At 31.2% G+C, this 12982-nt stretch overlaps 2 protein-coding genes across 3 annotated transcripts; one reads left to right on the top strand and one right to left on the bottom strand.

The window, feature by feature from the left end:
- Nucleotides 1-3296, bottom strand: LOC103503561 (inositol-tetrakisphosphate 1-kinase 1-like). 2 transcript variants are annotated; one of them, XM_008467773.3, is made up of 3 exons: nt 2091-3282; nt 614-792; nt 1-493 (listed from the first exon to the last, which is right to left on the bottom strand). In XM_008467773.3, exons 1-2 carry the CDS (start codon nt 3095-3097, stop codon nt 750-752), a joined length of 1050 nt encoding a protein of 349 aa, XP_008465995.1. In that variant the 5' UTR covers nt 3098-3282; the 3' UTR covers nt 1-493; nt 614-749. The 2 variants fall into 2 exon arrangements, with proteins under 2 accessions (XP_008465995.1, XP_050939455.1); XM_051083498.1 differs by having other exon boundaries at nt 614-3296.
- Nucleotides 3297-9538: 6242 nt separating this feature from the next.
- Nucleotides 9539-11963, top strand: LOC103503560 (uncharacterized membrane protein At4g09580). Its single transcript, XM_008467772.3, has 4 exons — nt 9539-10069; nt 10700-10970; nt 11058-11228; nt 11476-11963. The coding sequence occupies exons 1-4, from the start codon at nt 9876-9878 to the stop codon at nt 11599-11601; spliced, it is 762 nt and encodes a 253-aa protein (XP_008465994.1). The 5' UTR covers nt 9539-9875; the 3' UTR covers nt 11602-11963.
- Nucleotides 11964-12982: the final 1019 nt, after the last annotated feature.

Genomic DNA, 12982 nt, shown 5'->3' with positions numbered 1-12982 from the left:
TTAATATAAAAATATCTCTCCATCGATAAATCAAATAAAGATTTTGAAACATAATGGAAATGAAATCAAATACAAAGCGAATCAACCTTTCATTTCATTCTGGCCCTCACTGAGTAGAAGAAAGTTCCATAGAATGACCGTTTTAGAGGTCAAAACTAAAAGACTGCCATCAATACTGCAAATGTCCTTGACTCTCTAGTTTGTCGTGCGCCATCCGTTCCATTCTCCTCAACAAACTCACTCATCCACCCACCTTCTTTTTACCGTCTGCCATTCATTCTATTCTGCCAAGTTTCCCCCACTTCCTTGGCATAGGTTCATACAAGATACTTGAAGGAATATATCCACAATATTAATATCAAACTTCAATGAACCAAAAAGGGAATATATTTCCAAACTGGATTCTCCAAAATAGTCCAACAGAGATCAGGTTCTTGTCCAAAACCTCCATCGTTGGCTATAGATGCATGTTTACCATGTGTTCTGATGTCACCTACATAGAGAAAATGCACTTAGAACAGCAGGAATGGCATAAATCTTATCAATAAGATAAACAAGGCACTGATATGACAAGTAGAATGAATGAAAACGAAGATAAACTTCATGTTCCTACCTCCTTCAATGCCCGGAAAGAATCAAGAAATTGATGAATACTACTCCTATGTGGAGCTGCACAGACATCCCAATACTCTCCATCTGCTAAACCATCTCGTTAAAATTACCTCCTAGAACTTTGGCATATCAAATAATTATCCGGCGACACAACGAACGGTATCCTCGATTAACGGTCCCCTAGAGGGGCAAGAAAATTAATTGCAATGTACAATCCATTAACAGTGCAAAATTTCTCTATCAGCATAGCTGTTAGAAGAAAGCAACAAATAATACTAACACGGGATTGTCAGTTGAACAATAACATCATGCACACCAGTGTTTCCAAGTTTTTGCATACTTCTAAAATAATCTAAAAAGCTCGCCAAGTTTTTTGGTACAACCTAACATCACACTAGTTTTTGCATCAACAAACGACAGAACATCATTTAAGGTATGACACTAGATCTTTTACTCGATGATATTCTACACCACAGAACTTGGAGGTAATACGACAATAATACTTAAAGAGCATGGGCCAATACAAGGACCAAATGTCAAAGATTGCCATGCCACGTTTATTGGAAGTATTCATTATGATCAAAGGAACTATATATAGTTACACTAACATGATGCAACATAACATAATAATTAACCCCACCAGTTACAGAGACTTAAGTCTTTCTCTCCTATCTTTGTTCATTATCTTAATGGGTCTAACAGTATTAATGAACCATGAAAGCTTTTGTATTTAATTCTTTTATTGGCAATTTTATTTGATGATAAACCAAAATCAACTCAAAAAGAGCTTGAGAAAAATTACACATGTATATATTAGCCAACAATGGCACATGTCATGCAAGAAAATTCTGACAGTCAACTCACTAGAAGTTTAAAATTTGTCTCCATTGTTTTTCATATTTTCAAGCTTATCTCCTCTCAATTTCTTCCTATAAATTGCATCTTCCTAAGGTAAAAAATTGAATTCCAAGCCTATTTTACAAGCTCTGATTTGGTTTTTTTAATGGAATGGTAGAAAGTAGGTAAAAAAGCAATAAACTTTGGCTTAGATTTTTACCAAAGTTTTCCGAGAAAAGTCAACAAAGATTATTCAAGATGGGAAAGAACTTAAAATCTAACTTTATTGAACTTTAGCAGAGTACTTCAGTATCTCAGAGAAGCAACTGATAGAATGAAGAAAGTATCAACAATCAATGTCATGCGATTTTTTTCTCTCGTAAATTTGAGGTAAAACAAACAGAGGAACCGCCTTATTTGTTCTTCACCATATTATGAACTAGAAACTATTAACTAATTTCTGATCTTGAATAAAAGAAGAACATCCTTCTTTTAGCAAAATCAATTGGATTAGAATCTAAGTCAATGAAAAATAAATGGAAATACTAATTGCAAGTATTGTTCAACCTCCACCATCCCCATTACCGATGCAAGTAAGCATCACAACATTTCTAGAATCATTTTCACAATTATGCACTTGCCTTTTATCGAAGGCAATGGGGTCTGAAGCATCATGTTCAAACCAAGCTTTTACGAGCTCTCTGTCTTTCCTCCTCATTATATCAGATAGGAAATCCGTTACAATCTTCTCATATCCTGGCATCTTCGCAAACCCAGGAAAGTAATTGATATCAACTATGAGATAACGGTTCTTGTTTCTTGAATCCCTCATCATATCGAAATTGAAGAGGTTAAGCTTCAACGCATGTCTCAATCCTTTGGCTATATCGGTGACGAAGCTCAACGGCGGCATCTCAGTGTCGTCTAACTGCATCATTTGATAATACTTTTCATCAACTCTGTCATGGTTCGTCAGATTCGATACCTGAGAAAACGATTGCAAATCCTCGACACTTTCTAATTTCTCCTCAGAAATGTCCGGAAGTGACTTTCTCTTGACGCATTTCACATGATTTCCAGCTACATAAACCTTGAAAATAACTCCACCGTGGTTGACAAACTCTTGCAATACAATAGGAGGTTTAAGCTTGTTCAAACCGTCGTGATTAAACACAAGCGCCATTTTATGCGATTTAGCACTTCCATCAGCCACCAAGGGCTTTGCAACGACCGGAAACTTCAACGTCTCCCAAGCACGCCGATCAGAAAGGTTCTCCATATCGTAAATCACAATCTGCTCCGGAATCCCGAACGATTCATCGTGATTCTCAATCTTCAGCTCGGACACCACCTGAAGCATAGAAATCCGGTTGTGAAGCCTCTCAATGGCGTCGAGTGAGTCCAAAATCACCACATTAGGGTTAAGAACCCTAAAATTCTCGAGTTGCTTCCTCCAATCCGCACTATAGAGCTTGTGGAGAACACAATCAAAGGCTCCTTGATCAACAAGCGGCTTGTCCATATCGATCCTCACAAAATCGATACCTTTTGATTCAGCAAGCCTGAGCAAGGACTCTCGTATGAAACTCCGCCGCTTCTTCGGCAAAAGTGCATAGCCGATACAAAATCTCCGTCCGATTTCCGCCATTGACAACAAGAAAAAGAAATAAAAACGAGAAAAACATCAAAGAGTCATAAGAAGATTTTAGAAGAAAGAGAAAGCTAAAGAGAAGTTAATCAACAAAATTTAGTATCAAAGCGTTTTGTTTGGATGAAATTGGAATTGGAAGAACCGAAACAGAGAGAAGAAAAGACAGAGGGAATTCGGGGAAAGAAGAGGAGAAAGGAAACGGTATATATAGTGTGGATAAAAAAGAGAGATAGTAGAGAGGGGTTTGATAAAATCACCAGCTATTGTAAAAGACATAGTGTACACGTGGCATATTCTTTTTTGTGATATGCGGATTCGCGTCACGAGATAACACCACCCCCCCAATTCCCTTCCTCGACCGCTATTCAAACTTACGAAATGGATATATTATAAGCTAATGTGATTTGCAATTTAACCTTTCAAATTGCCACGTCTAATTCCTATACACAACCAAAAAAAAAAATAATAATAATAATTATTATTTATTTCGTGAATTTGATGCAATATTATATTTTTGTGTAATTTTCCTATATTTTGTAAATGTTTTCGATAACCAAACATGAAGGGTTACAAAAAGGAAAAAAGAAATTCAATCTTCATCTACCGTAAAATATATGAGCTAACTAGTCGTAGGGTCTTTTTTCGGTAATAAAACTACAAAACCTTTGTTACCTTCTCTGACACAACATTCATTGTTTTAGTAAGGTCTATACATCTTTGTTGAGTTTTACACCACATATAATTACTATTTAAATGAATCGTCCTTCAAAATTTAGAATAAATAAACTAATATCCTAATATCTCCTTGTAGTGTAAATTTTATATACATATAATTTACATACGTTGATAAGTTATAGATAGATTAAATAATACTTATTACAAGGTTTTATTAAATCATTAAAAAAAAATATACACAAGCAAATAATGAATTTTGAAGAAGAATGGTACAAACACTCGTTAATTATACACGTAAAAATCTTAGAACCAAGTGATTGATACGAGAGATAACATATACCTAACATTAAAGGACAAAGAAGTTAAAGTTGTATTGTCTAATCACACACGAGCCTATGCTCACAAGTTGTCATATTTGTCTCTTGAATACTTCGCACTATATTACTTGAATAGAGACGAAAAACCACGGTCCATGTTTTTTCCCATAAGAAACACATTCATTATTATTATTATTATTATCATAATTTCCTAAATTTTCATAAAAATTATCAATAAAAATATCAATAATTATTTTAAAGACGATCTCTACTATTTTGATCATATGATTATCATTATCATACTCCTTTTTTAGAATTTATCTATCGAGTAAACCGAAACTAAATTTAACTAAATAAATTAAGATTTAGATCAATACATTGGTTTGAAATATAAAATGAATAAGATGTCATTTTTACCTACTTTTATTTGATAAAGAATGAAAAACTTTTTAGAATTTCTTTATATCTAGATGAATTATTCTCCTTTCTATGTCTCTACATTATCCGAATAATAATATTGGCCATATTTTCATTCTCACCATAAATTTGTTTTTTTTTCATAAAGAAAAATCATTTACGTAACTTTTTCTTTCACAATTTAATTCTCTATCCAATATTAAAACTTAGAGGTAACATAAAATATTTCTAAGCTTCTTTTTTCTTTTGTTTTCTAAGAGTGCCAATTAATATGTATATATGTATATATATCAATGTAAGGGACCATATATTGTTGCATGTACACATATATATACTTATATATCTCAATATCATATATATATACACATTTCAATTTTTGTCCTTTTTGATTATTTAATCAATAGATTAATGGAGAAGAAAAAGAAGAGAGAAAGAAAATCAGATTGTGTGTGTGTGTGTGTGTGTTGGCTTTTGGATAAAAGCTATCTTTATAGACTAGCAATATATATATGAGAATATCATATCCAATACAGTAATTTGATTACGTATATATATAATCTTAGAAGCAAACTCTCTTTCTATTTTTAATGTTTCATATTTTATGGTATATTGCAAAGTAAGTAATTTTGTATAGATATATATATCAATGTGAGCATATAACTATTTTTGTTATGGAAAATTAGAATAATTTTATGTTAATCTTAGAAAGAAAATGATTGAATCAATATCCCTTATCCATTAATCAAACTATATATGATTAGAGAGAGAGAGAGAGAGAGAGAGGAGAGAAAGAAAGAAAATTAAAATGGGTTGACCTAATTTTTTTTTTTTTTTTTTTTTTTGAGTATCACAGGATAAGGATTTATATCAAAAGTGGCAAATAATATAATATAACATAATATATGATAATGACTCATTTTATATTATACAAATTAAATAAATATCATTGGGATTTATATAATATAGTTAGTGGAACCTTTTCTTTTAATAAACTATTGGATAAGGTTGCTGTTTTTAATTAATTAATGGGATTCCATTCTCATACACAACCCTACTATATATATGTTATTAACTTTAACTAAAATCATTTTAACCATTTAACTTTAATTAAGTATTTTTAGTTTTTATAAGAAAAATATTAACTTAGTTTCAACTTACATATCGATCGAATTAAGAAAAATCGATTTTTTTTTTAGATTTTTTATTTGTTTGTATTTTTTATATAATTAGTTAAAATGATATTTATACTCGACCAAGAAGAAGTTAAAACAACATATTTACACAAATTTAAAGGGAAAGGAGATCACTTTAGTAAAGAAGTTGTCTCTTTCACGACGAACACTTAATAATTTACAACAAAAATGGGATAATGGTAGTCAATTTTTCTAACCACCAAATAAATGTTAATGGGGGATTTTTAAAACTTTTTTTTCTTTTTTGTTCTATAGGAAATTCTTTTATTTCTTTTAACTAGAATCTCATGTGTTATATGGTTGACTATTTGAAATGCTTTTCCAACTCCAAACAAACACCACACACACACAAATGATAATAATAATATAATAAATAAAGTTGGGACTATCTTTCAAGGAATGTTTGATCGTTAGTGATGCGATATGTGACTGTTGATTGAAATTGCTGGAGTGGGTTTAGCTTATATTAAACAACCAAGGATGATTGATCTTACAAAGTGGTATTTGTTGTTGACGACATTAGGGCTTTTGGCTAAGATTCAAAGGGAGGTTTTTTTCTTTTTTCCCTCACGTATACTCAATGTCGTTAGAACGTTTTCTAATACATTCTCTTGCTAAAAAAGCTATGATAGAGAATTGTTAAACTCTTCTCCTTATTCCTTGCGCTAAGTGGTTTGTTCAACAGGTATCGACTGATGTAATTATGCAACTCTTTTTTCTTCTATTGTTTCTTACATAAATGATAATAACAAACAACTACTACACGTTTTTTAAAATGTAATTTTATGAACAATCGACCTAATGATTAACTTTCGAATTTTTTCATTTTTTTGAAAATTTTCATTTGCCTATTAAACAAGTCTCAAGGTTATAAAGTATGATGACACAATCACTTTAGATGTTGTAGCTAAGAATATAATTCAAACTTAAATTTAGATAAAATTGATAATTTATCCTTAATTTCAAATTGCTTTATTGAAAAATAGCCCTTAAATCCAAGCTTTGAGATGTCTCTCTTCATTTGGGCTGATCATTAAACCCAACTAAAATAGGCCCAATGGGCCATTTATTTAAGGAGCTTTGAGCTGACCCAAGCCCAAATCATTATCATTTTATTTTAGGGGGAAAAAAAATCTAATTTTCAATTTATTTTTGAAAGAAATAATATCTCTCTTTAAATTTTTCAATTTCCTAATTAGATGGAATCTCCTTATTATTCATATTATAATTCGTACATTAATTGTTTGAACATTTTGATCCTAAAATCTACAAAATTTCAATTAATGATTGACTTGTCAAATTTTGTAAGTTCTATAAAATAATTGTAGAATGGTCCCTTGAATTTATTTAGTAGCACCATTGCTATATCATTATTGCTATTATTTCTAGAATTATATGCAATGTGTTAAATAATTTAAATGTCCAAATTAAACTTTGGAATCAATTTTATTATTAGTCCATAGTACCATATGATTTTTGCATGCATGACCAGCTTGAAAATGCCCACTAACTAATACTATTAATTATTTTGTTATATTTTCATGTCAATTTTTTCTCAAAGAAAAAAAAAACCCTAATGTCTTTGTTTGGTATTTCAAAGGGAATCTTCACCTTATATTCCTTGCTTCAAATATAATTTAAAATAAAATAAAAATAGGGAATATTCTAAAGTATATTTTTAAGCACAATTCAAAAAAAATTGCCCACCTTTTCTCATTTTTGAAAAAAATTTCAAATTTCAACCACGAAAGTTAGGATAACAAATCGATCGTTATAGGTAAATAAACTTAGGGTTGATTTGGATTGATTAAAAATGAAAAAGACAGTTTAGTACTTATTATTATTATTATTATTATTATTATTAAAACTATTTTAAATAAATTTAAAAACTTTCGATTAAAATTTTTATAATTAACTTATAAAAATTAAATCGAACAACTCACTAAATTATTAAATAAAATCAAATAAACAAAAATTTAAAAATATTGTAAAATTTAATTTGGTTATTATTTGATCTAAATCAAATCATATAATTCAATCAAAGGAAAAAGAAAATTTATCATATGAAAGTCAAATTTGGAAGTGAAACATCGTCCAATGTTTCAATCTAGTTCGAACTATAAATTTAATAGGAACATTGTTAAAAATAGAATATTTATCCTCTCTAAAAAAATCATGCGAAATAAATTTTATCTTTTAAAGATTTTGTTTTATGAAATATAGTTGGTTTTGAAAGAATGATTTTATTATAATAAACTATAAAGAAAAATATATTTTACAAGTCATATAATTCATATTCCTTTTAGGTTGTTTTTAAATATTAATTCATGCTCAATCAATCGATCAATCTATATAATTTATTAAATTAAGATAATAACTTGAAATAAAAACACAACAATCCAAAAATCCAAAGGTTGGAAAGACATTTGAAATTTGTTTAAATACTAAAACACATAGAAACAAACTATAAATTAACATAAGAAATAAAGAAGAAGGAAGGTTGAAAAGACAGTTTTAGGGCATCATCCATCTCGATAGAAGACGAAGAAAATAACAAAAGGGAGAAAGAGGAGAAAGGGCAAATATGACATTTGATGTTTTCATAGAGAATATTAATAATTGGGCACATGGGATCGACCGACGTTAAAGGAAAAGGCTAATGATTTTTGTAAAGGGTAGTTTTGGTATTTCATAGTCTTTCCGCCGTTAACAAACCCACCTCCTCACGTGCTTATCGTGGCTTACGTGGCAATGTCTTTTATTCATTTCTTCTTCTTCTTCTTCTTATTATTATTATTAATTTTTCTCATTTCTGTCTTCAAATCACAACTTCGTTTATTCGTTAGCCGTTGGACACAACACAACATTGATTCATTGTTTTATATTTAATTAAAATCAATAAACAATTTTTATAGAAACCCTTTTCAATAATAAAAATAAATTAAGGTATCAAAAACTATTTAGCGAACCTAATAGAATGGTCTACTTATACGGTAAGGTTTCATGATATCATAGCTTATTGTTGTGTAAAGTATGTTTTAAAGTTTATATGATGATGAGATGAGATTGACAGACACTGTATTAAATGAAACCAATTGATAATTTTATAATTGTTGGAAAATTAAGGTGCGGAAGAATTAAATCACATTAACAGATCGATTACGTCTTAATCGGATATAAAAAACTATTGTATATAATAATAATGCTCAAACCTAAAAAAATCTCTCAATACTAAAAACTATACGAAAGAACTTGAGTTATATGTTGAAATAATCAAAGGGAGTCTTGAGAGCTCGTGGAAATTCGGTAGATATTCAAAGTATGGTTCTAAAGACTATTCTTTTTATAATTATATTTAGGGGAATTTGAAAACCGAAATTTATATCAAAGTTAAAGATAATATTTTCGACCTTAAATAAATTTTAAAACTATTTCTCAAATTATTTATTTTAATTTGTGTTGGGTGATTATATAAAATTTCAAGTAAATTTAGAATAACAATTTTATATATAATTTGAGAAGAAAAAAAGATTATGTTGATTTGGATTCATTATGAATAAAATCATACTCTTGAGATGAAGAAAAATACGAACTTTACAAAAGATATTCTTAATTTGTTTGTTTCTAGTGGTGGATAAACATTCCGCGTTACATACTACATTACATCTCTATCTACGATCTTTAGAAAAAAGAACAATTAGTGGATTAGAGCCATTGAAAACGATACGACGGAGGAGGAAATTGCGAAGTAATAACCAAAAATCAACAACAAAACAAACAGCCATTAAAATTCAAAGGCCTTTATTCAATTCAAAGATCAATTCTTTTTTAATTTAGAAGGAAAATAATTTTGAAAAGCCATTGAATTGACCCCGTGGAGTTTACTTATTTAAGCTTCACAAAAAAGCCTCCCATTGGGTTTCTGTATTTCCTATTGAATTTTTCCCTTTTTCTCCGAATATTCTCCTTCTCCATTCCAATTTTGAGTGATCCTAAAGGAAAGAAGATAATTGGGTGGTATGGTTATGGAGTTATAAAATAGATTTCAATTTCTTTTTCTCTCTCTCTCTTTCTCTTTCCCTTTCCCCCCTTTCCTCTGGTTCTCTGTTGGTTTCTCGAGAAAGGGGAAAAAAAGGGTTATTTAGTTTCAAAGAGAAAGGAGAGGGGGAAAAAATGGAGAAGAAAGGGGATATGAATGTGGTTGGTAAGATGGGTAAGTTTCAATTGAGTTTTTGGGAGTTGGGTGTGTTTACAACTGTTGTTTTTGCCTTCCTTTCCGGCCTTCTCTGTGTTTACCTAACCATGCCGGCCTCCGATTACAGCTTCCTCAAGCTTCCTCGTAACCTTCAAGATCTTCAGATTCTCAGGTATTGTTGTAGTGTCCAAGATCTTTTTTTTTTTTTTTTTTTTTTTATTGGATTTTGATGATGGATATAGGAATTTGGATGTTGGGTTTTTTCGTTTTATTGGCTATAATCCGTAGACTGGGTAGTTTTTCTTGTGATTTGTGGAATTGGGTTTGTTTGTGTTCTTGTTCTTGGAGTAGGAATGGAATGAATTCGCACCCACATTGACTTGGCGCCTCTGATTTATGAAGCTTTCATTGGCTTCTCAATTTGTCATATGGGTTTGTGTTATTGTTGTAGCTCTTCAATGATTGAGAACTTCTTATTGAATGGGTACTAAATATTTCTTTAGAGATGTCTTTCAAATCATTTTTATGGTTATTGAAATTGTGGGGGGAGCTTCTTTCAAATTCAAGTGTTTGTATCGGAACTCGTAGTTATTGTTTATGAGAAATCTATCAGATCTGGCTTGTTCCTTGAAAAAGCTTTTGGCTATTGAGATTTGGCAGGAGTGTCTTGTATACATGAGAGATAGTTTGTATTGTAACTGTTCTTGTTATTATTTGATAATTTTAAGAGGTTGATTACTCGATTGATAGATTTTGAATTATTTTCTGGGATTTTGTTTAAAGCTATCTCCCTTTCTTTTAGAGATCACCTTGAGGAATATACAAGTGACTACACTGCACAGGTCTTGGTTGGATACTGCGTGGTCTACATCTTTATGCAAACCTTCATGATACCTGGAACGGTTTTCATGTCACTGCTTGCTGGAGCCCTCTTCGGAGTCTTCAAGGGCGTTGCTCTTGTCGTTTTCACTGCTACGGCCGGAGCTTCCTCGTGCTATTTCCTCTCGAAGATGATTGGGAAGCCCCTCGCCTTTACTCTTTGGCCCGACAAGGTGAAGTTCTTTCAAGATCAGGTAAAGTTTCAAATCCACATCTCTTTCTTGCATGTGATTCTTTATGGTTTTGGATGTTGAATGGCTTGCATTCCCATTTACTCTCAGGTTTCTAAGAGAAGGAAAAAGCTGTTGAACTACATGCTTTTTCTAAGATTGACTCCAACCTTGCCAAATACATTCATCAATGTTGCATCTCCAATTGTCGACGTGCCTTACCATACCTTCTTCCTCGCTACCGTGGTTGGTCTCATCCCGGCTGCCTATGTTACAGTCAGGGTAATCACTTCTCCATTGCAGTTGTTTTGTCTTTCTTCTCGTCATGTATAACTAAAGGGGCACGACAATTATGACTTAGTTACATAGTTCGATGAAATTAACGAAAAACAAATCTATAGAACGTATTTAAAAGCACATCGTTGTACACTGAGTAATAGATTCGTTCTCAACAATGACTCTGTTGTTGCTTATCAACTTATTCTGAATTGTACATTGAGTGACTCTAATGTGCTGAATTCCATGACAGGCTGGATTGGCGCTCGGAGAATTGCGATCGGTTGGTGATCTTTACGACTTCAACTCGATCGCCACATTGTTTCTTATTGGAATTGTCTCGGTGACACCAACTTTAGTTGGCAAGAGTAAATCATAACATTCCATGGCGTAACACACACACACACACACACTTGAGCTTGGATATTTCGATTGCCTCGGAGCCGAATTTGCAGCCTGATTCTGTGTACAGATATAGCGTGATCCTCCGAGCAGCGACTGAAGGTGATAAATGATAATTGATTGTTTGGTGTTTGAATATAAATGTGGAAGAAGTGAGGTTTTGTAGAGTTTGGGGAGAAGGGTCAGAGTTATTATATTTGGATTTGATCGTCAGTAATTGTTCAATGTCTCTTATGGATAATTGTAATTGATTGACAAGAAATCATACAATGGATGATCATATTCATTTGATTGACCAAAATTCATAAAATGAAACATCATAATTCCATTTGTGAATAATTTATGTATTTTGGAATATTTGTAATTCAATGTAGTAGTCAATTGGACCGTTTTTCTATATTTACCTCGAATATCAATCCAATTTTTTTGAAATGAACTTTAATAGAGCACTTAATCTAAAATATTTGGGGCTACCTAGCGAGTGGTTTTGCACTTTTAAAGACCTTTTATGACATTTGAAAGTGGTTGAAAAAGAGAGATCATAAAAGTGGGTTTGAAAGTGCAAGAAAGTGCAATGCACTTTCAAACGCACTATGGAAATTAGAATAATATGCTTCACAATGTTACTTGTTGTATTATAATCATTAACTTAATGTCCTAATGTAATTTATACAAAAATAACATGGTTCAAAAGCATATTCAAACTTAAATCTAAGATAAACTAACTATATTAAGAACTATATTAATCAAATATAGTGTAAAGTTCACTTTTGGTTCAAGCTGAGAGAGCAGTTTTAGAGAATGTGTAGAGGTTATCATTTTGCATTAATTCATTTCACTTTGATTTTGTACTTATGAAGTTCTTTTGTGTCTACATTTACTACTATGATCACTTCATTAATGGCTACAACAGTGGAATGAGGTTGATAACTTGAGTTTGCATAATCATATGATGGGGTCTGATGGGCTTCAAATATAAAAGCCCATGTTTGACAAACCATTACTTTGGATGGTTTGATAGTATAGTATCACCTAATTTGTGTAAAGTAAACTTGATAGCATGGTGATGCGATTGTGATATGAATATGTATTAACTGAGACATTTTACCTACGGGTTTAAACTTGATCTTTACATTTGTTATCCCATCCTTGAATATTAGTAACCAAATTGTTATAAAACCATTTTCAAAAGGAAAAAAAGAAAAAAATCCAGACTCATACTAGAAAATATAAAAAATGTTCTAGTAAACACGCGATTGTATAAATGATTATTAAAAATTTCAAATCAAATGATCATGTTGATCTTACATGCTAAACGATCTTGTGAAAGAACAGAGAAGATCGAAAGAAAATAAAAG

This window comes from Cucumis melo, chromosome 4, assembly GCF_025177605.1.
Source record: "Cucumis melo cultivar AY chromosome 4, USDA_Cmelo_AY_1.0, whole genome shotgun sequence".
Lineage (NCBI taxonomy): Eukaryota > Viridiplantae > Streptophyta > Magnoliopsida > Cucurbitales > Cucurbitaceae > Cucumis > Cucumis melo.
This window is presented reverse-complemented; position numbering and strand designations above follow the sequence as displayed.